The following is a 24651-nucleotide window of genomic DNA, read 5'->3' as shown; positions in this document are numbered from 1 at the left end:
TGTGAGGAAGATAGTAATTATTTCTGAATCTGGCATCAAAATACTAGAGATGCTTCTAAACAATACAACTTTCCAGTTTCAAAACAAAATCAGAGTCACCAGAAGTAGGGTCTAGGAATCAGTATTTTAAAAAATTCTCTGAATGATGCTGATGCAAAGCCAGGTTTGAGGAGCACCAACTTAAAAGAAAATCAAGACTGAAATTAAAAAGGAAAAAAAAAAAACTCTTCAATATGAGGGATACGCAGCATTTAAAATCACAAACTACATATAATTTTTATGGAACTGATTTTGGATAAAATATTTGAATTACGGAAGAACTAAAAGATCATAAATATATGGTCACAAAAATAACCTGAAGCTTTGGATGGCTTGGAAAGATAATTGCTAGGATTTGCTTCCCAGTTCTGCAAGTAAAATGCCACCTACTTTTTACAAACATAACTAGCAAGGTATGTATGGGTTATATTGGCAGAAGTCACAAAACATACTTCAATGGCTTAAAATGCCTCTTGTCAAGGTGCCCTATAATTAGCTTCAAAAGCGTTCCAGCTGTGATTCCATTAAATACAGGTGTATTGCTGTGGGCAGCTAGATCAGGCACTGTGGCATTAATAGGCCCAACTAATTACTGCAGTGGCTTTGTGCAGTGTCATATGCTTACTCAGAAAAAATTTATCTTGCCCAGCAGAAGTCACTTTCCTCTCTTTCCTACTCTTACCATTTCTATTCTTGAAATCTGAGTGCACTTCTGTTTTATGACCTTATTTATATAGACAGACTTGACCTCAGGGCATTTTGTAGGAAAAGCAGCACTCCTTCACTGTGATCATAGCCCTCTATAAATGGATTTTTGTCAATATAATGTAGATTCTTCTCTCCTGCTTCATCCTACTCCAGATTCTGTTAGGCCCATAAGGAGGAGAGAGGTGAGCATGACTCTACATTTAATATACATGTAAATGGATTTGAATCAGGCAAGAGAAATCTGGGAACCTCTGTGCTAAATAATAATGGTTTGTGTCTAAATAATACATACTTATTTTTCAAAGCACTCTCACATCTATTTGATTCTCAGAACAGCCTTGGGAAGGGTTATATTATCCCTATTTTTTAGATGAAAATAAATGACAATCAAAAAACTTATAATTTGTCAAACGTTACATAGCAAGTACTTTTCATTGTTTGTAGGAAAAAGTAAAATAAAAAAGCCTAGGTTTTCTGAACTCCTCAATTTCCATTCCTCCTGCATCGTTTTGCCTCTTAAGGGTTTCCAGTGAGTAGATTAAGAGCCAAAATACATCTGAAAAGCTATTAGTTAGAGCTGCAAATTTGCTTTCTCTTCCTCCATTTCTCATTCTTTTGATTTGGGTTGGCAAGATCCTACTCACTCTGAAGATGGAGCCAAAGAAAGAAGACAGAAGGCCATCAGAAATCTGTGTTCCAGACACCTGATGCTGCCATTTTTTCCAACCTTGTCCCTTTTTTTTTTTTTTTAATTTATTTATTATTATTATACTTTAAGTTGTAGGGTACATGTGCATAACGTGCAGGTTTGTTACATATGTATACTTGTGCCTTGTTGGTGTGCTGCACCCATCAACTCGTCATTTACATCAGGTGTAACTCCCAATGCAATCCCTCCCCCCTCCCCCCTCCCCCCTCCCCATGATAGGCCCCGGTGTGTGATGTTCCCCTTCCTGAGTCCAACTGATCTCATCGTTCAGTTCCCACCTATGAGTGAGAACATGCGGTGTTTGGTTTTCTGTTCTTGTGATAGTTTGCTAAGAATGATGGTTTCCAGCTGCATCCATGTCCCTACAAAGGACACAAACTCATCCTTTTTTATGGCTGCATAGTATTCCATGGTGTATATGTGCCACATTTTCTTAATCCAATCTGTCACTGATGGACATTAGGGTTGATTCCAAGTCTTTGCTATTGTGAATAGTGCCGCAATAAACATACGTGTGCATGTGTCTTTATAGCAGCATGATTTCTAATCCTTTGGGTATATACCCAGTAATGGGATGGCTGGGTCATATGGTACATCTAGTTCTAGATCCTTGAGGAATCGCCATACTGTTTTCCATAATGGTTGAACTAGTTTACAATCCCACCAACAGTGTAAAAGTGTTCCTATTTCTCCACATCCTCTCCAGCACCTGTTGTTTCCTGACTTTTTAATGATCGCCATTCTAACTGGTGTGAGATGGTATCTCATTGTGGTTTTGATTTGCATTTCTCTGATGGCCAGTGATGATGAGCATTTTTTCATGTCTGTTGGCTGTATGAATGTCTTCTTTTGAGAAATGTCTGTTCATATCCTTTGCCCACTTTTTGATGGGGTTGTTTGTTTTTTTCTTGTAAATTTGTTTGAGTTCTTTGTAGGTTCTGGATATTAGCCCTTTGTCAGATAAGTAGATTGCAAAAATGTTCTCCCATTCTGTAGGTTGCCTGTTAACTCTGATGGTAGTTTCTTTTGCTGTGCAGAAGCTCTTTAGTGTAATTAGATCCCATTTGTCAATTTTGGCTTTTGCTGCCGTTGCTTTTGGTGTTTTAGACATGAAGTCTTTGCCCATGCCTATGTCCTGAATGGTACTACCTAGGTTTTCCTCTAGGATTTTTATGGTATTAGGTCTAACATTTAAGTCTCTAATCCATCTTGAATTAATTTTCGTATAAGGAGTAAGGAAAGGATCCAGTTTCAGCTTTCTACTTATGGCTAGCCAATTTTCCCAGCACCATTTATTAAATAGGGAATCCTTTCCCCATTTCTTGTTTCTCTCAGGTTTGTCAAAGATCAGATGGCTGTAGATGTGTGGTATTATTTCTGAGGACTCTGTTCTGTTCCATTGGTCTATATCTCTGTTTTGGTACCAGTACCATGCTGTTTTGGTTACTGTAGCCTTGTAGTATAGTTTGAAGTCAGGTAGCGTGATGCCTCCAGCTTTGTTCTTTTGACTTAGGATTGTCTTGGAGATGCGGGCTCTTTTTTGGTTCCATATGAACTTTAAAGCAGTTTTTTTCCAATTCTGTGAAGAAACTCGTTGGTAGCTTGATGGGGATGGCATTGAATCTATAAATAACCTTGGGCAGTATGGCCATTTTCACGATATTGATTCTTCCTATCCATGAGCATGGTATGTTCTTCCATTTGTTTGTGTCCTCTTTGATTTCACTGAGCAGTGGTTTGTAGTTCTCCTTGAAGAGGTCCTTTACATCCCTTGTAAGTTGGATTCCTAGGTATTTGATTCTCTTTGAAGCAATTGTGAATGGAAGTTCATTCCTGATTTGGCTCTCTGTTTGTCTGTTACTGGTGGATAAGAATGCTTGTGATTTTTGCACATTAATTTTGTATCCTGAGACTTTGCTGAAGTTGCTTATCAGCTTAAGGAGATTTTGGGCTGAGACAATGGGGTTTTCTAAATATACAATCATGTCATCTGCAAACAGGGACAATTTGACTTCTTCTTTTCCTAACTGAATACCCTTGATTTCTTTCTCTTGCCTAATTGCCCTAGCCAGAACTTCCAACACTATGTTGAATAGGAGTGGTGAGAGAGGGCATCCCTGTCTTGTGCCAGTTTTCAAAGGGAATTTTTCCAGTTTTTGCCCATTCAGTATGATATTGGCTGTGGGTTTGTCATAGATAGCTCTTATTATTTTGAGGTACGTTCCATCAATACCGAATTTATTGAGCGTTTTTAGCATGAAGGGCTGTTGAATTTTGTCAAAAGCCTTTTCTGCATCAATTGAGATAATCATGTGGTTCTTGTCTTTGGTTCTGTTTATATGCTGGATTATGTTTATTGATTTGCGAATGTTGAACCAGCCTTGCATCCCAGGGATGAAGCCCACTTGATCATGGTGGATAAGCTTTTTGATGTGTTGCTGAATCCGGTTTGCCAGTATTTTATTGAGGATTTTTGCATCGATGTTCATCAGGGATATTGGTCTAAAATTCTCTTTTTTTGTTGTGTCTCTGCCAGGCTTTGGTATCAGGATGATGTTGGCCTCATCAAATGAGTTAGGGAGGATTCCCTCTTTTTCTATTGATTGGAATAGTTTCAGAAGGAATGGTACCAACTCCTCCTTGTACCTCTGGTAGAATTCAGCTGTGAATCCATCTGGTCCTGGACTTTTTTTGGTTGGTAGGCTATTAATTATTGCCTCAATTTCAGAGCCTGCTATTGGTCTATTCAGGGATTCAACTTCTTCCTGGTTTAGTCTTGGAAGAGTGTAAGTGTCCAGGAAATTATCCATTTCTTCTAGATTTTCCAGTTTATTTGCGTAGAGGTGTTTATAGTATTCTCTGATGGTAGTTTGTATTTCTGTGGGGTCGGTGGTGATATCCCCTTTATCATTTTTAATTGCGTCGATTTGATTCTTCTCTCTTTTCTTCTTTATTAGTCTTGCTAGTGGTCTGTCAATTTTGTTGATCTTTTCAAAAAACCAACTCCTGGATTCATTGATTTTTTGGAGGGTTTTTTGTGTCTCTATCTCCTTCAGTTCTGCTCTGATCTTAGTTATTTCTTGCCTTCTGCTAGCTTTCGAATGTGTTTGCTCTTGCTTCTCTAGTTCTTTTAATTGCGATGTTAGAGTGTCAATTTTAGATCTTTCCTGCTTTCTTTTGTGGGCATTTAGTGCTATAAATTTCCTTCTACACACTGCTTTAAATGTGTCCCAGAGATTCTGGTATGTTGTATCTTTGTTCTCATTGGTTTCAAAGAACATCTTTATTTCTGCCTTCATTTCGTTATGTACCCAGTAGTCGTTCAGGAGCAGGTTGTTCAGTTTCCATGTAGTTGAGCGGTTTTGATTGAGTTTCTTAGTCCTGAGTTCTAGTTTGATTGCACTGTGGTCTGAGAGACAGTTTGTTATAATTTCTGTTCTTGTACATTTGCTGAGGAGTGCTTTACTTCCAATTACGTGGTCAATTTTGGAGTAAGTACGATGTGGTGCTGAGAAGAATGTATATTCTGTTGATTTGGGGTGGAGAGTTCTAAAGATGTCTATTAGGTCTGCTTGCTGCAGAGATGAGTTCAATTCCTGGATATCCTTGTTAACTTTCTGTCTCGTTGATCTGTCTAATGTTGACAGTGGAGTGTTGAAGTCTCCCATTATTATTGTATGGGAGTCTAAGTCTCTTTGTAAGTATCTAAGGACTTGCTTGATGAATCTGGGTGCTCCTGTATTGGGTGCATATATATTTAGGATAGTTAGCTCTTCCTGTTGAATTGATCCCTTTACCATTATGTAATGGCCTTCTTGGTCTCTTTTGATCTTTGATGGTTTAAAGTCTGTTTTATCAGAGACTAGTATTGCAACCCCCGCTTTTTTTTGTTCTCCATTTGCTTGGTAAATCTTCCTCCATCCCTTTATTTTGAGCCTATGTATGTCTCTGCGTGTGAGATGGGTCTCCTGAATACAGCAGACTGATGGGTCTTGACTCTTTATCCAGTTTGCCAGTCTGTGTCTTTTAATTGGAGCATTTAGTCCATTTACATTTAAGGTTAAGATTGTTATGTGTGAACTTGATCCTGCCATTATGATATTAACTGGTTATTTTGCTCGTTAGTTGATGCAGTTTCTTCCTAGCCTCGATGGTCTTTACATTTTGGCATGTTTTTGCAATGGCTGGTACCGGTTGTTCCTTTCCATGTTGAGTGCTTCCTTCAGGGTCTCTTGTAAGGCAGGCCTAGTGGTGACAAAATCTCTAAGCATTTGCTTATCTGTAAAGGATTTTATTTCTCCTTCACTTATGAAACTTAGTTTGGCTGGATATGAAATTCTGGGTTTAAAATTCTTTTCTTTAAGAATGTTGAATATTGGCCCCCACTCTCTTCTGGCTTGGAGAGTTTCTGCCGAGAGATCTGCTGTTAGTCTGATGGGCTTCCCTTTGTGGGTAACCCGACCTTTCTCTCTGGCTGCCCTTAAGATTTTTTCCTTCATTTCAACTTTGGTGAATCTGGCAATTATGTGTCTTGGAGTTGCTCTTCTCGAGGAGTATCTTTGTGGCATTCTCTGTATTTCCTGGATTTGAATGTTGGCCTTCCCTACTAGGTTGGGGAAGTTCTCCTGGATGATATCCTGAAGAGTGTTTTCCAACTTGGTTCCATTTTCCCCCTCACTTTCAGGCACCCCACTCAGACGTAGATTTGGTCTTTTTACATAATCCCATACTTCTTGCAGGCTTTGTTCATTTCTTTTTCTTCCTTGTTCTTTTGGTTTCTCTTCTCGCTTCATTTCATTCATTTGATCCTCAATCGCTGATACTCTTTCTTCCAGTTGATCGAGTCGGTTACTGAAGCTTGTGCATTTGTCACGTATTTCTCGTGTCATGGTTTTCATCTCTTTCATTACCTTTAGGACCTTCTCTGCATTAATTTCTCTAGCCATCAATTCTTCCACTTTTTTTTCAAGATTTTTAGTTTCTTTGCGCTGGGTACGTAATTCCTCCTTTAGCTCTGAGAAATTTGATGGACTGAAGCCTTCTTCTCTCATCTCGTCAAAGTCATTCTCCGTCCAGCTTTGATCCGTTGCTGGCGATGAGCTGCGCTCCTTTGCCGGGGGAGATGCGCTCTTATTTTTTGAATTTCCAGCTTTTCTGCCCTGCTTTTTCCCCATCTTTGTGGTTTTATCTGCCTCTGGTCTTTGATGATGGTGATGTACTGATGGGGTTTTGGTGTAGGTGTCCTTCCTGTTTGATAGTTTTCCTTCTAACAGTCAGGACCCTCAGCTGTAGGTCTGTTGGAGATTGCTTGAGGTCCACTCCAGACCCTGTTTGCCTGGGTATCAGCAGCAGAGGCTGCAGAAGATAGAATATTTCTGAACAGCGAGTGTACTTGTCTGATTCTTGCTTTGGAAGCTTCCTCTCAGGGGTGTACTCCACCCTGTGAGGTATGGGGTGTCAGACTGCCCCTAGTGGGGGATGTCTCCCAGTTAGGCTGCTCAGGGGTCAGGGACCCACTTGAGCAGGGAGTCTGTCCCTTCTCAGATCTCAGCCTCCGTGTTGGGAGATCCACTGCTCTCTTCAAAGCTGTCAGACAGAGTCGTTTGCGTCTGCAGAGGTTTCGGCTGTGTTTGTTATTGTTTACTGTGCCCTGTCCCCAGAGGTGGAGTCTACAGAGACAGGCAGGTTTCCTTGAGCTGCTGTGAGCTCCACCCAGTTCGAGCTTCCCAGCAGCTTTGTTTACCTACTTAAGCCTCAGCAATGGCGGGTGCCCCTCCCCCAGCCTCGCTGCTGCCTTGCCGGTAGATCACAGACTGCTGTGCTAGCAATGAGGGAGGCTCCGTGGGTGTGGGACCCTCCCGGCCAGGTGTGGGATATGATCTCCTGGTGTGCCTGTTTGCTTAAAGCGCAGTATTGGGGTGGGAGTTACCCGATTTTCCAGGTGTTGTGTGTCTCAGTTCCCCTGGCTAGGAAAAGGGATTCCCTTCCCCCTTGCGCTTCCCAGGTGAGGCAATGCCTCGCCCTGCTTCAGCTCTCGCTGGTCGGGCTGCAGCAGCTGACCAGCACCGATCGTCTGGCACTCCCCAGTGAGATGAACCCAGTACCTCAGTTGAAAATGCAGAAATCACCGGTCTTCTGTGTCGCTCGCGCTGGGAGTTGGAGACTGGAGCTGTTCCTATTCGGCCATCTTGCTCCGCGCCCCCACCTTGTCCCTTTTTTAACCATTCAAGTTTGCTTTCCATTTTTTTTTTTTTTTTCTTGTCTTTCCCTTTTAACTGTATTGAATTACAAATGGTTCCTGGATAAATTCTACTTCTTTCTCAATTCTCAGTTCATACATCACTTCCACCAGAAAAGGTATCCCAATCCCCCTACAATGGCTAAGCAATGCTTGTACACACTCCCTTAGCACTCTGTATTTCTTTCTGTAAGTTGCTTATCGTTATGTACTTTAGTTGCTTGGTTATCTGATTGTCTTCCTCATTAGGATATAGCTACTTGGAGTTAGAAGGGTGTCTTTTGTTTTGTTCAGTTTTGACACCTAAAGAATAAATGGCACATAATAGGTACTCAGTATTTGTTGGATGGAAAACTATTGTCTCTGCTCATGGCTTTAGCATTCCATGCAGTGCAGTATTTCTGTGGATATTTCTTTGGAGACCCCAGTCTGTTTCCTAACCCTGCCAAGACCACTTCAAATCCCCTACATGGCACACTGGACTGCATATATTTCATTTACTAAATGTGGCCATTTTTTGTTACGTTGTTATTAGTCCCTTGGTTTGGAATGCATTTTATTATTATAATGCTACCTCTGTAGGGGAAATTAGATTTGACTTACATGCTTTACTAAAAAACTTAATTTATTCTTCCTGAGTTTTAGAAGCCAAAGAGCTGATTTCCTCTTTCCTCTTAAGAAATTCTGCAGAATGTTTCACTTGATGTGCTCTAAGTGCCATGTCACTTTTCTTGAAATTTATTCTTGTTTAGCACTATGAAAAGAAATAAAAAATCTTATTTTTTAATAACTTTAAGAAAGAGAAATAAATACTTTTGGTAATAAACACTAGATATTAACATTTTAAAATAAAAATATTACTTTGGGTTTAATAATCATAACCTAAAGAAATTTTCCATAAACTCTTCTCATTACACAAAATATTACCATTGGAAAGAATCCACATATACTGACTTTTAGGTAATATACATTTTGCTACTTTTTCATCATATTGTTTTTTTCTTTACTAATATTTCTAATATTTAAATCTTAAGATGAACAAGGTGAATGATTGTTAAGTGAAATTAATCTCCAATAAATTTTAAGTATAACATAGTTCCTGTATAAAAATAAATTTTTAAATTTCTGAAAACTTGAGAACATATGTAGTGGAGTTGGTAATTTATCATGTATAGGCTGGTATAAAGTAGTGTAAAGTCATGGCTGGGAGAGGGTTATCATTGCAGATTTCATATTCCTGTAAGTTTTGACTAAACTCTTCACCTATCCATCTATAGTTAAAGGAATCCAAAGCCTGGGTCCCATAAATAATAAGCAACTTTCTTTTAATTTTATGAGATGTGGAAGAATCATGTTGCATACAGTCATCTCTCAAACAATATGGGAGTTATGGGTGCTTGTGCAGTTGAAAATCCACATACAACTTTTTAACTCCCCCCAAAATTAACTACTAATAGCTGACTGTTGACTGGAAACCTTACCTATAACATAAACAGATGATTATCATGTATTTTATATGTTGTTTGTATTATATATTGTATTCTTATAATAAATGAAGCTAGAAAAAGGAAGATGTTCTTAAGAAAACCGTAAGGAAGGGAAAATATATTTATGATTTATTAAGTGGATGTGGATCATCATAAATGTAGTCATTCTTATTGTCTTCACTTTGAGTAGGCTGAAGAGGAGGAAGAGAAGGGGTTTGTCTAGGGGTGGCAGAGGTGGAAGGAAATCTCCTTATAAGTGGACCCATGCAGTTCAAACCCGTGTTGCTCAAGAGTCAACTGTATGTGAATACTGCTGTATGTGCAATTTGGTGTGGATATGCAGAATAATTTTGTCTATGCCTTAGAATTCCTAACTCTCAGGGAAGTCATTGGTAAATGTAACTGGACATAAAATAATGCCTCTAAATCGACTTGACTGTTCTATTTACCAATTCAGATACTGTGAATGGCCTTATTCCCTTATGGTTGAACCTCTGCAACATCAGAGAGGTTTCTGTTGGTGGATACATACCTTGAGCTTCTTTTTGTATCTAGCACATCTTATCATCTCATTTGATAGTGTGGTCCAGTCATGAAAAGTTTGGTTGAGTTCATGATAAATCCCATAATTCTTTATACTTGATATTTAGCCCGTAAAATTCCATTAAATAATTTTTAGTCATTGCTATTCCATTAACATCATAAGAATATCCAGATTCACTCAGTTATCTTCCATTAAATCAGTATGCAAATGTATCATATTTAGAATTTTTTATTAGATCATATGCTTTTATCACTATAAAACAAACTGAGCAATTACATTTGTTTCATTATTTGCTTTTATTTCTAATCCTTATTGCCAGTCAAATCTATTGTGACTAACCTGACAGTTACTAAACAGGAAAAAATTGAAGTTATAAGTTGGTCCTGGAAGGAAGATTCCATTTTCAAATCTATAGCAAAGATTAAATTAAAAAAATAAAACAAAGGAAAACACAGTTAGGAACTTTTTAAAATACTAGTTCAGACTTCAGAAAAATTAAAGAAAATGAAAACATGAATGTAATGTAATTTAAAAAGTGACAGTTGATAGTTTTATTTAAATTGTATTTTATAATGTTGAATTTTATTGAACTTTTCCTCAATGACTTTTTTATCATCCCCTGTTTAGTTTAAATGAAATAGCAAGCATAGTGCATTCTGTTTGCTGAAGGGAGTCATGTTTATATAATGCAAGCTGAATATTCTGGGGAAAAATTTCATTTCCTGCGCCCTATAAACTAATCTAAAAAGAACTAAATAATAGTTGGTATGCAATCATTTACTAACCCTACTCATTAAAATAACTGAAAGACTTATTCATGTCATGGAGATAGTCTTTCCCCCATCAATATCCTGTGAGGCCTCAGGAAAGCTAGGGGAAATTTCACCGGATATTAGGATGGTAACATTTGGTGACTACACAGGCAGAGCACCAGGAAATGAAATTTCCACCATTTAGAGTTGGGAAATGAATAGAAAGAATGGGGTTCACAATCTTAGTATATTTTAATTGCTTCTCGTTCTAACACATTTTCTTTTAAAACACCCTTCTTAATCACTTCCTTTTCTCATCTCTAAGGTAAACCATGCTTTACCTGTTTTTTCTTTAACCCAGGCTTCTATTCCTCTTCATTCTTCATAGGAGCTCTATTTGTCACTTTACCACTCTCTTATTCAAAATCCACATTTAGAGTGTGACTTAAGACTTTTGTACATGTAAATGTGCCATCCCCTTGTCTCTTCTCTAACATAGCAGTCTGGTTGTCTAACACAATATATAATAGTTACGGGTGTATATTTTTTTAATTATTGGCTCTGCCACTCACTAGCTTTGTGATCATGATTGACTCCAAGCCTCTACCAGGATGATTGTTAGGACTACCTGGAAAATTTTTATCAGGCACTTAGCATAACTCTTAGAACACAATTAATAGCTGCCATTAATATTTCTACTGGGTTATTCTTCCCTAAGATTCACTCCAACATGCTTTACATAGAGTTTAGAATTTTTAAAATAAAATTTGTTTATCTCTCCAAAACTTTTAGTTCATTCAATGTCTAGACCATACACCTGTGTTACTTTCCTAGGGCTGCTTGATAACAAGGTACCACAAACTGGGTGGCTTTTGACAACAGAAATGAGTGTCTGAGTCTCTGTGTCTCTTCCCCTCTTCCCTCCTTATAAGGACACTAGTCATATTGGATTAAGGGCCCATCATATTCCAGTATGACTTCATCTTAACTAATTAGGTCATCTTCAATGACGTTATTTTCAAATAATGTCACATTCTGAAGTACAGAGGATTAGCAATTCAGTGTATCTTTTAGCGGGACACAATTTAACCCAAAGTACACAGTAGGTATTTCTTCCTCCATTCATTTATGAGACTCTGAAATTATCTTTAAAAATTTTTAGGCCTGGCGCAGTGGCTCACACCTATAATCCCAGCACTCTGGGAGGCCGAGGTGGGTGGATCACTTGAGGTCAGCAGTTCGAGACCAACCTGACCAACCGGTGAAATCTTGTCTCTACTGAAAATACAAAATTAGCTGTGCGTGATGACACATGCCTTTAGTCCCAGCTACTCAGGAGGCTGAAGTAGGAGAATCATTTGAACCTGGGAGGCAGAGGTTGCGGTGAGCCAAGATCATGGCATTGCACTCCAGCCTGGGCAACAAGAGCAAAACTCTGTTTCAAAAAAAAAAAAAATTAAATACTTTATCCCACCCAAACTTCATCAAACCCTTCATATTTTCTACCTAGTGTCTCCTGGCTTTACCTCTCTCTTTTCGTAACTACTGTTTCTTCTAACTCCAGTATGACATTTTCCACTCGTGGCCTTTGGTCTCATTTATTTCTGATTTATCTTTAATTATGTAGTTACATTAATATTCCTGAAAGCTTCTTATACATTCTTTTATTTATTACCTTTATTCATTTATTCAGCAAGCATTTATTGGATGTTTTCCATGTATCAGGCACTTTAATAGACTCATGATATAGAGAGAAATTAAATGTTTTTCATTCTCAAGAAATGTACAGCCCAGTAGAGTTTACATGCAAACAAACCAATTAGTGTAATAGAATGTTGCAGGTATTTGCCAGGTGTATGAATAAGGTGAGATGAGGGCAAGAGAAGAGAATGACCACATTCCATGTGGGCATGTCGTTAAACCTTTCCTAGTGGAAGAGGTATCACTTGTACCAAGTATTCTCATCACCTCCTTTTTTCGATAAATTAAACCATCACCTCCTGATGCTACGTATATGACATGTTTTCCCCCCTCTCTATTCCTGTTTTAGGTGGTTCCCTGCCTTTTTTCCAGGCAGAGTTTTCCTTACTCCCACAATCTCAAATACCTTCCATTTTTCAAGGCCTGCTTAAGAACCCACTTCTACTCACCCCTCCTCAGATAATTTCAGCTTAGAGTGATATCATCTTTTCAGATTTCTTATTTGTAATTCTCATACCTAGTATCTTATATAAACTATGTGGTCATTGAAGAAACAACTAGATAGAAGATACTTTACATTTTGAATGTTCTTAGTAAATATTTGTTAAAAATGTGATTTTATAAACTTTCCTCTAAGCTCCTCTAGAGTAGCTTGTGTGTCTTTAACTTTTGTGTCTTTCCTCCATGGGATAGAGTCAGGCATATAGTAAGTAGACTCAATAAATACTTAAGTAATCTACGAAAATGAGTATAAGTGGATGTGCTAAGTATAAATAAAATAAACTTTTAGTATGGGTATTTAATATCTTACTTCACAGTGTTTTCTAAATTACAAAAGTCAGCTTCTTTCAAACTAGACATTATACTATTTTTTTTTTACTTCCTAAAATGTCAAAACACAATAATCCAGAATTCTGTGTCTACAATTGAAGAAAGACTATGGAATTGGACCTAGAAAAATGCTTTTATAGTTTGTCCCAGTGTGGCTAGAGTTAGTTAGTCATCGGCAACAAATGGTTCCTGCCATGTTGCTGTGCGCCACTGTCTTGGCTTCTGGACTGCTGGCCTGCACCACCACAAGAGCCCCACCCCTCCTCCAAGGCACCCTCCCATGGACGTACCAGTTGGTTTAGAAACAAGAATGCTGTTGTTTTACCCTCAGGCAAAGGAAGAGATGGTAAAGAAGTTAAAATCAGAGTCATGGTTGAGAGGGAGTACCTGGGCTCCTTCAGATCCATCCTGGTCAGTTGGTAGAGAGAAGGAATCTATTGCGAATTACCAGCAAGGAGCCAGGGGTAATAATATTATATACCTTGGAAATGAATTTTTGGAAGACACTGCTTTGGATTTTAATTTTCTCACTTAAAAAAAAAAGCAACCCTCAAAACAATAAATTAAAGAAAGGAATTAAGGAAGTTAAAGAACTCAAATCCTAGAAATCTTTTGACTTCTCTGACCTCCAGCCTAGATGATATGCCCTTCCTATGTGTTCCCACAACAACCAAGGTTTGCCTATAAATTTATGTTTAAAAAATTATGTTCTAATAATCTGTTACTGCACTGGTTCTCTCAGTAGTCTGTAAACTCCTTAAAGGTAGGGAGGAATTCATTACTTTAACTGTATTCCCAGTGCTTGGCAAAATAACAGATAAATATTTGTTGAATAAATAAACATGTTATCAAAATTCATACATTATGTTATTTTGATGTTTGCTTTAAGAATAAATGTATTTATTTTATGATTTGAGCACATTCTTAATGCCAAAGGTGTTGGAAGACTAAAACATACAGGGAGGACTGAAACTCACACAGGGGATCTCAGAACTGTGGCCTTAGCCATTATTATGGCTGGTATATTTTTAGGGATCATTGAATGATTTGCATTTATGGGTTTCCACTTTCTCTCTGCTATGTATCCAGACTGTCTTGCTGTCTAAGGGTTTAAAATATATTTCATTATCAAATAGGACACCAAAGGAGAGTCAATAGGTGATATACTCATAAGAAAATGTAATGTTATTCTGTATTCTGTTCACCCTTGCTAATTTGAAGTTTGCTTTTATAAAGAGAATTTTATATTTCCATAATGATTGAAGGTTGTTTTTGTTTTGGATAATAGGAAATCCTCAGGTTGATGTTCCCCAGACTTAGTTGTAATTAATGAAAATAAACAGCATTAGACAAAAACCTCTCAAAACACAGAGGAAGATTTCCAAGATAAGGACCAATAATTCAAAAGGCCCCAGGATACATATAGGTTAGAGAAATGAGAAAATAGAATGAGTTTATGAAGTTTCAGTGTATATGTAATTTTTCCAGAATGCACTAGTGAAATATACATATGAGCAAAATTATTCTACAAAAAATTCATTATCTTTTACAACTTCTGTATATTTTGGTTGTTTTTGGCAAGGAAGTTGAACTCAAAATGTCTCATTCTCTGATCCAAAGTTTGCTTTTGTACTAAACAAGTATTTAATAAAATTGTTATTAATTTGCTAGATAAATAACTGTCGATTAAATGAATTAACTAATGACGCTATTCCTTTTTCCAGATTGACAAATTTAGGATGAGATTTCGACCACACTTTAAAGCAAACTTATTTATGACACCTTTAAATATTTCTTTTACCCAAAAGTAATGGCTCCTATTTTATCTTTTTCTATATGTTAACAAGTAGAAGAATTGAGGCAAACTTTTCATTTATTAATTTAGTAATAATCAGTTGACTAGTAAACAACGTAATCTTTTGTCCAAACTAAATTTTATACTCCTAGTTTCTCCTCAGCATGTCCTAATGACTGTATTAGCAAGAAATAAGTGTTCTGTAGTTACTTGGAATTAAGCAAATTATCGAAAGATTTTAGAGACTTTAAATCTTTCCATGGGTATTTAAAGAAAATGACAAGAGTATTATTTTCCTTTACAGATATTTTATTCATAGTCACCATGCTTAAAGAAATTAAAATGTGAGTTATACAATAATGATAAAATTCAGAATTTAAAAAAGCAGGATGAATAACATTAAGTAATAATCTAAAACTTTTGAAATTCCAATAAAGTTTGCCCATGTTTACTTGTTAAGGAAAATAGCAACTTCTCCTTAGAAGCACATGGATTTGTAGGTGAAAAATCTTGGATTCATTCTTTATACTTTTCCTAATAGGATAAAGAAGTATCTTCAGGTTAATTCTGTTATTTTCTAAAGAAACTTGTAAAACCTCCTTCTTGATGTAGTAAAGTTATATGGAAAGAAGATGATTGTCTCTTCCTCCTTCCTCTCCCCCTCTCCCTCATTCCTCTCTTCATCCTCCTTGTCTGTTTGCTTTTCTTGTCTTTTGTTCTCCCTACAAGTAGAGAAATTACCCAATGATGAGCTTTGCTGTGCATCTAAAAAGTTATTGATATAACTTTCCAGTAAATGCAACAACTTCTCTTTCTCATACCAAGTATGACTATGGCATTTGGCTGGTTTTGAGATTCAGAGCATATTGAGTTTTGATGTTAAACATGCAATAAATAAATTGGCTTCCATACAATTATTCACATTATAAGGGATAAACTAAATATGAAGATTAAGAGATGAATTTAGGTTCCGAAATAATAATTACAATTTTATTTAAATATTCTATTACATGTTCTGGAAGTGACTTGGAAAGTAATGCCAGAAAGAAGAGTAAAATCTAGTTTTAGTTTTGTTCTTCAGCAAAATCACTTATTTTTTAATAGCTACAAAATAGATGTAAATTAAATCTATGTAAAGCAGAACAAAACTGAATACTAATTCAAGTTACTACATATTTCCGAGAGGGTAAAATGAGAAATTGGCCTTTGGGATGACAGCACTAGTCTCCCTTCACCCCATGCCTCCAGAACTGAGCTCCAGAGGGAGTAATGCAGGAAGAGGCATCCCTTTAAATTCCTCTTAGAAATTTTCTTCAAAATATTTTAGAATCCTTGGTAGTGAAATGAATGGGATCAAAGAGCCATTGAGAACTGTGGAATGTTTGGTGGATTGTAAAAGAAATTTCAACTTGCTCAAGGCAAGAGCAGAGAATAAAGAATGAATTGGAAGAAATAAGCTGACTACAATGTCTGGATTTTCTCTAGAGGCCCTAAATATTCTTCTGTATCAGGGAAAATTGAAAAAGAAGGCAAAATGCAGCTGCAAAGACATAATAAAATACAGAGTTAAATTGATTCTAAAATGTTTTATGTAAAATATTTAATTTTATACTCATGGAGTATACAATAATGAATATTCTCTTAAAACACAGTAATTATTTGTGGTTACAAAAATGAGTAAAATATATGCTCTTCTTAGGGTATAATGTCTGGAATAAATGATAATACATCATATTCCTATAATTCATGGTATTTTAAAGCCTTGTAGGTTTGGCCCACATTTAAATAAGCAGCTAAAATGGGTCTTCTCTAAAAATCAGGTAATAGCCCAGGGTTGAAGCATATCATTTTGTATTCAATGTGGCGTAGATCTCTTACTTGGTATTCTTACAACTGACTTTAGATATAAAAGTCCCTTTTTATATAAAAAAGAATATTACAAAATAACTTTACCATATAAAGCTTCTTAAGCAAACAACTAATATTCAACAAATTAATTCGACAAATACTTCTTGAGCATTTACTGTGATCCTGACACTATTCTAGGATATCAGGATATATCAACAAAGGAAGCAAAATAAATTATATCTGTTCTCACAGTGCTATAATTCTATCGTGGGGTGACAAACAATAAACATAATAAATTCAATATATAGTAGGCTTGAAAGCGATAACTACTACATTAAAAGAAAAAAAAAGAATAAGAATTGGTGAATTGAGAGTGTTATGATTGTATGTGTGTGTAGTCATGTCCAATTTTTTTGGTAAAGTGTCCAGAGTAGGTAACATTTGAGCTAAGACTGGAAGGAGATGAAGGAAATCTGGAATGTGGATATTATATATTACTGAATATTTACTTCTCCTTTGAAAGAGAAATAGCTAAGCAGATTTTTGGTTCTCCTGTTTATCTCAAGCAATATTAGGCTAGGAGAGATTAAGTAGACATCATTCAGAACAATTACAAATTTTTCATGTATTTAGGTAGGCAGACACATTTGGCATAGCTCTGTACCAAACTTATTCACTGAGGATTAATATTTAAGATTAGAACTAAGGTTGGCTATAAAAATTACAGCTGAAATTTCTAGTGTATAGATTATAGAGTTGGCTCAATTCTCTTTGTGGTGTTTTGCAACTATTTAGTAGTTTGAAGTATGTATTTGGGGAAAAAAAAAATCTATGTCAAATGCATTAGCAGACTGAAATCTGTTCTTCCAGACAGAATTGTAGATGAGCATTGCATGTGCAGTATGTGTAGTTTTAGTTTCACATTTTAGCCACAGTCATTTAGATTTCCCAATGATACATGGAAAAAAACTTAAGTAGTACTTAATATGAGAGTTTTTCCTTTCTATTTTTTCCATTTTAAGTAAAGTAAAAACAGTTTTACTAGTTAACTGAAAAACTTTGCTTATGAGATTGGAAAGCATTTAATGGTTGCACTGAAGAAACCAACCAACTTCACAGTTTATCTAATTTTTAAAATTCATATACTCACTGAAACTCATTGAAATGAATGCTTTCTATGAGTTGTCTTCTTTTTAATTTTTCAGATTTCAAGGACAATTTTCACAATTGTCATTATATTGCTTCAGAATATAAAACATGATTGTCCTTAGTGGAACAGAAATTTAACTCAGCTCAAATAATTATTGAATGCCTACTCTTGTTCAGTTGGTACAAGGAAAAAGGAGCAGGGCACAGAAAAAATAATAATTTGGATAACTATCCTAAAACTAGATTTAAGCTTGCGGGGCTCACTAGAAAGTAAAAGTCTTTGTAGTGAATTGAAGAACAGAAGATGTAAAACCCCATAGGCCTGCCCCATACATACTTATCTTCCCACCATCCCATAGATCTTGAGGCTGAGATAGAATAAATTGTCAAAGTATGGAATAGATCCCCCTCAGTTATCCCTGGTGGCTTCATATGTATCTAACTTTTAAAATTTGGAAATTTTTAAGGAAAACAAAATGAGGAATGTGGAATTTTGGGCATCTCCTCTGCAGGGTCTAAAGACGGAACTGAATGCTGTCCCTCTTCATCTTTCCCTTCTAATGAGAAACAGTGCCCTAGAGCAGAAGGAAGGGAAGGATTTCCTTGGTAGGTTCTCTGGAACCCCATCCAGCAGCCCACGCTCTGCTGTGCATTACTAAAGGCAGCATCTGTGGCATCCAGACGGACACGTGGGCTGCTTTACTACCTCCTCCTTTGTCCCACAAGGCATTCTCTCTCCACTTCATGAGGCCACCGGCTGACGGTGTCATGATTATAGTCTCTCAAAGACCTCTACAGTCAGAGAAACTTTAAATAATGGTAACCCAGATCTTTACAATCCCAAAAGGGACCTAAATCAGCTGGGTCAGGAAGGCTGAAGGGTTGCTATAGCCTGCTGAAGGTGGTTCTAAAATATGAACTTTTGTGACTGACACAATCTTCTTCCTTTCTGGTTACACAGAGGCCTGAATGTCAGGGACACACCTGGTAAAAACCACCAAGTGACCATTCCCTTTCATTCAAAAAAGCGGTCCTAAGTGCACATCCTCTCTGGAAAGATTAGGGAAGGAGGAAAGAGAGCTAAAAGTGCTTATCTTTATAATAGGCGTATCAATGTACTAGTTCCTTACTTTCCTCATTCACATCTGCATTCATCCACGCTACACACACATTTATCAAAGACGGATTGTATGACATTAAATGTGAACGTTGCTGAGGTAAACACAGTTCTGGCTGTCGAGGAACTCACAGTCTCACAGCTCACAGGGAAAAATGATCAGCGCAAACATTTGTCTGAATAAGAGATTTAAAATTTTTGTAACACGTGTTGTGTTGTATATTATTTCTGCGTGGAAGAATTTTAGTTAATGGCTAGAGAATATCTAACATAATTTTAGGGACTTTTATTTCATATATTTTTCAAAACCTTTAAGTAGACTCCAATAATTTAATATGCAAATACAATCGTCTCTCTTGGCCAGTTCAAGGTTTCAGTATGGTCATTTCTATGCAGGCATTTTTTTTCCCACAAGTATAATTTATGAAAAAATGTGGATGCAGGGCATAACATATAGTTGGCAAGCTGCAATTGTGATAATGTAGTTTCTAATTGTTATAATAAGATGGTGGATTTGGTCTGCCATCTAGTGATTAAGAACTGAATTCTTACAACTAAATTTAAAAGCACTTAAGATTTATGAGAAGATAAATCTATGAGGATATATGAGAAACAGAGAAATTGGGTTGACTTCAAATAAAATGTCATCAGATAAAATACATCTTTTCTCTGTAATACATCAGTGTCAGAAGTTTTGTGGGAATGACTTCACAATGGATTCAATTTATTGGAATAGTTGGGGAGGGTAAAAGAATCTTGTAGCTTGGGAGATAAAAATTTTGCAAGTTAAAACACCATGAAAATTACAAAATAGTGATGATATTATCAGATTTCTACCAGTCCTAATCAATTTTAGGAAAGTTAAACATAAACAGCAAAAAATACAAGTAATGCAAAATGATAGTTTTGGGGTTCATTTTTAGATTATATAAAAATATTTGTTTATCCAACTTTTAAATTTAAATTTTATTTTTATTTTAAGTTCCAGGGTACATGGCAAGATGTGCAGGTTTGTTAACGTAGGCAAACGTGTGCCATGGTGGTTTGCTGCACCTATCAACCCATCACCTAGGTATTAAGCCCAGCATGCATTAGCTATTTTTTCTAATTTTTACTAATGCTCTCCCTTTCCCAACCCCACCCCACCCCCTAACCGTCCCCAGTATCCAGGTATTTTAAGGAACATTTATTTATTTTTATTTATTTTTAGTCCTGGGCCTTGAATCTAAGCTTTGGATGTCAGCTTGGGTTAATTTTATGATTTGGATAGGGAAACCAGGAGGACAGAATTGAATTTCTCAGAATGTCGTTTGAAAATGTTTGTTATTTTATACTGTACTGTCATTTATAAAATAATTCTATTATGACAACTTTACTGCAATATTTTTCAACAAGTTGGCTGCAATTTTGCTTTCTATTTTACTTTTCTTTTCGTTTAAGTAAGTGTGTAGGAAACAGAAGGGACAACTTAATCATATGGTGTACAACTACCATGTAGATCCGTGAAAACTGCAAGACACTCTGTCTTTTCTACCCACTGTTTCTTTGTACACGTCTTTCATTCAGACATGAACAATGAGAATTCACTGAGTTTTTGAGCCCTCTGTGATGTGCATGGATTCTTGTTTGAGTGAAGAGGAGACAAGGTTTAACAGTGAATGTGGTTTTTCATATCCTTGCTATTTAAAAGCATTCCAACTAACTTTCCACATCATCTTAAATTTAATTATAAATTCTCAGGAGAAAGGAACCCATGATGACTCAGAGTATAAAACTAACCTTTAACTTTGTCATTTAAAGAAAGTAATCCAGTGGCCTACTTCTTTGCCCCTTGAGTTGAAGTTATGTTGTCTTAAACTTTCAGAAAGAAACTGCTCTTCTAGGTGTTAACAGAAGACTGAAACAATGTGTCTTTTTATTCCAACCCTAAAGGAGCCACAAAGAACAAGATAAGCTACTCCTTAAAGAGTCCCTCACGTATTTTAATATTTAATTGACATTATTACATGTCATCTGGTTTTTGTTTTTCATATTCTCTACTTCCAAATATCTAATTATTCCATCAGCAATATATATCCTCATATATAATGTCTATCCAATAATAACTTATATTGTTATAATAATTCATTTTATAAATCTTCAGGGGATAACTTATCCTGTTCTCTGGCTCCTTCAAGATTTGTACAATAAACATATTATATAATTACAATTATATAATAAGTTAATTATATTCATTTATTATATAACAAAGAGCACTCCACAATGTTATATACATAAAACATATATATAGTTTTATGTGTAACATATATAATATATATAATACTCCACAATAATATATATTTTGAGGACAGAAAGGAACACATATGCTTCTTTCTTTTCTTTCTGTGAGTCAGGGTCTCACTCTGTTGCTCAAGCTGGAGTGCAGTAGCATAGCATGGCCATAGCTCATTGCAGCCTAGAACTCCTGAGCTAAAATCATCTTCCTACCTCACCTTCAGAGTAGCTGGAGCTACAGGCATGTGCCACTATGCCTGGCTAACTTTTAAATTTTTGCAGAGTGTCTCACTGTATTGCCCAGGCTGGTCTTGAACTCTTGGCCTCAAGCAATCCTCTCACCTTGGCCTCCCAATGTGCTGAGATTGTAGGTGTGAGCCACTACACCCAGCCACATATGCTTTCAATATTTTGCACAATTAGTACTAGGCACTTATGCACTTAACTCCCAGCACCCCCACCCAAGAGTGTGTAATGAGAGAAACAAGCTAATTGAAGTAGTATCTCATTTTCAGGTAATAGCATTTAACATTTGTAAGTGGATATTTCCTTGTCAATCATAAAACTTAATGAGCAAAGTTACTCTTAAGTTATCTACTTAACGGAATTGTTCAGTCAACTATGGACATAAGCCCATTTTTATACAGGTTGTATCTCTGGAAATGTTCATCATGGAATTACACTGTGTTAAAGTGATATTTCATGTAAAAGTCACGCTTTTTATTTGATGAATATATTTCTCATTTTTTCAAAATAATCTTCCAGAAAAGCATATTAAAACATAATTTCTATTTTTCCCTTGGTTTTAAATGACTATAATAGCACTATGGATATAGAGCTAATACTGTTTTGTTGATTGGATATGTATTATGTGATACAGGTCTTTTAATGAAGATAAAACAGATTAGAAACTTAGTCCTCATCTTATAAAACAGCACACAAACCATTAGCATATAGTAGTGTTACTCTCTGAGAGCAATTTTCCATTTGCCAAATATCTGTGATGAAAGACTAAATATATAAAGCAAAGTATTCCACAGGACAGTGAGAAAAATGTTTTTATTCCAGCTTTTTAAAGTTATAATTGACAAATAAAAACTATATAATGCAGATTTTTGGATTAATATCAGTATTGTAAACTAAAATAATTTTCATATGTAGCTTTGCATTATCATTTGAATATATTTATATGTCAAATGATAATATCTTTCATTACATTCTTACAACTACATTACAACTACATTAAAACATCTTTTTATGAAGTACAAAGTTCATGCTGTGCAATTAAACTAGTTTACCATAGTTTAGATTCATTCATTATATCCATCCAATAGACAAGTATTTATTAAATGGCAGTTCTATGAAAGGTATAGCATCAAGCTTTAGAAATACAATGATGAGGCCAGGCACAGTGGTTCACGCCTGTAATCCCAGCACTTTGGGAGGCTGAGGCTGGCGGATCTCTTGAGGTCAGGAGACCAGCCTGGCAAACATGGTGAAACCCCTTCTCCACTAAAAATACAAAAATTCGCTGGGCATGGTGCGGGCGCCAGTAATCCCAGCTACTTGGGAAGCTGAGGCAGGAGAATTGCTTGAACCCAGGAGGCGGAGGTTGCAGAGAGCTGAGATTGCGCCATTGGAACCCAGCCTGGGTGACAAGAACAAAACTCCATTTTGTTATTTCAAAGAAAAAAAGAAAAGAAATACAGTGATGAACAAGACACCTAGTCCTTACTTTCGTGTAGTTTTTCTCTAGTGAAGGAGATAAAATAAACAAAAATTAAAAATTAATACTCATTCTAATAAACTTCCTGAGGGCAGTGATTTTTGCCTATTTGTTCACATTTTAGTATCTCTTAAATTACCTAGCATATAATACACAATGAATGAATGAATAAATGAACGAATGGCCAAGTGAACGAGTTCTTTGAAAAGGTCTCTGAAAAATATCAATTGGGTAAGAGGAAGTCTAATTTTTGCAGGGTAGTCAGAAAAGAATTTCGTGGGGAGATGACATTGAAGTAATGACAGATAGCCATGTGGTCCTGGGATGAAGGAAGGAGAGGTAGTGCTAGGCAAAAGTGGTCAAGTTGTGCAAGAAATGGGAAAGAAGGTCTTTAGCCTTTATAATTATAGGAAGTTTTGAATTTAAGTAGTTGGGAAGTTCTTGATGTATTTAAGCAAGGATGATTTGATCCACATTATGCTTTAAAATTCTATAGTATTGTTACAAAGTCACAAAGTTAATGATGTAATATATGTGTTTACTTATTAGTAATGTATAATAGAACTGCTGTCGTGCAATATATGTACACACACACATACATATATATATATTTTCCCAAGCTTTCTTAATTGTAAATGTAGAAAAGCACTAGGCAAATATATATTAACTTACTGTATTATTTTGGCTATGATTTTCCTTAATTAATTTTGATGCAAACATAATTAACTCATTACCTGCATAAGTTTTGCATTTCTGCCATGGTTGAATAAACACCATTAATTTAGGATATCAAATGGAATTCTACACCATGAAATGGGACATGGTTATTCTTTTTTTCTGTACATTTAAAAATAATTTTAATAAAAACATATACCTTTTTCCTTTTTGCAGTTTTTTTCTATGGTACATGAAAACGTACTGTCTCCTGTTGTGGAATTTACTAAAGTTTCCAGTGAGTTGCAAGTCATAATAGGGTTCACCAAACATTCAAATTATATATTCTCCTTTGAATTATTCATTTTTTCCCCATTTTCAGATGGTTCTCTTTTATTCCTCTTTACTGATACTCTCATTCCTCATTCATACCTTCAAGAATAAAATCTTGAAGGAAGCATTATCTGGTTAAAAAATATACTTCCATTGTATCACTTTTATTTCTTCCCCTATCATGCAAAGATACATTATCATCATTTCATGGTGAATTACATATTATTTTGTTACAAAATGAAATCAGTTCATCTGTGTTTGGCTCCTTGGAAGGTTACTTCTTAGTCCAGAATTTTTTAGAATCCACAAGATGGCTCACCTTTTAAAATATTTTCCCAATTTCATAATTTCAGATTACTAACCTCTTCTTTCTTTTCTTCTTATTTTAGAAGGATATGGTGAAGAAATAGCCTGCACTCAGAATGGCCAGATGTACTTAAACAGGGACATTTGGAAACCTGCCCCTTGCCAGATCTGTGTCTGTGACAATGGAGCCATTCTCTGTGACAAGATAGAGTGCCAGGATGTGCTGGACTGTGCCGACCCTGTAACACCCCCTGGGGAATGCTGTCCTGTCTGTTCACAAACACCTGGAGGTGGCAATACAAATTTTGGTAAGGAATGTTTAGGGCCAACTCATAATTGATCCAGTTACTCACCTTTATAGTCGCAGTGTTTTTCACTTTCAGCGTTCAGCAACCCAAGAGAATAATTAAACAGCTTTTTCGGTGGCTTTTGGGGTTAAT

At 36.1% G+C, this 24651-nt stretch overlaps 1 protein-coding gene across 1 annotated transcript in view; it reads left to right on the top strand.

The window, feature by feature from the left end:
• Window positions 1-24651, top strand: part of COL5A2 (collagen type V alpha 2 chain) — a 161678-nt gene that overhangs the window by 51470 nt on the left and 85557 nt on the right. Inside the window, exon 2 of the mRNA XM_005573696.5 lies at window positions 24295-24519. Coding sequence (XP_005573753.2) covers window positions 24295-24519 — 225 coding nt within the window. The remainder of the gene's footprint in view (window positions 1-24294; window positions 24520-24651) is intronic.

Source organism: Macaca fascicularis, chromosome 12 (assembly GCF_037993035.2).
Source record: "Macaca fascicularis isolate 582-1 chromosome 12, T2T-MFA8v1.1".
Classification (NCBI taxonomy): Eukaryota; Metazoa; Chordata; class Mammalia; order Primates; family Cercopithecidae; genus Macaca; species Macaca fascicularis.
The sequence above is the reverse complement of the archived record's forward strand: the minus strand, read 5'-3'. Positions and strand labels throughout refer to the sequence as shown.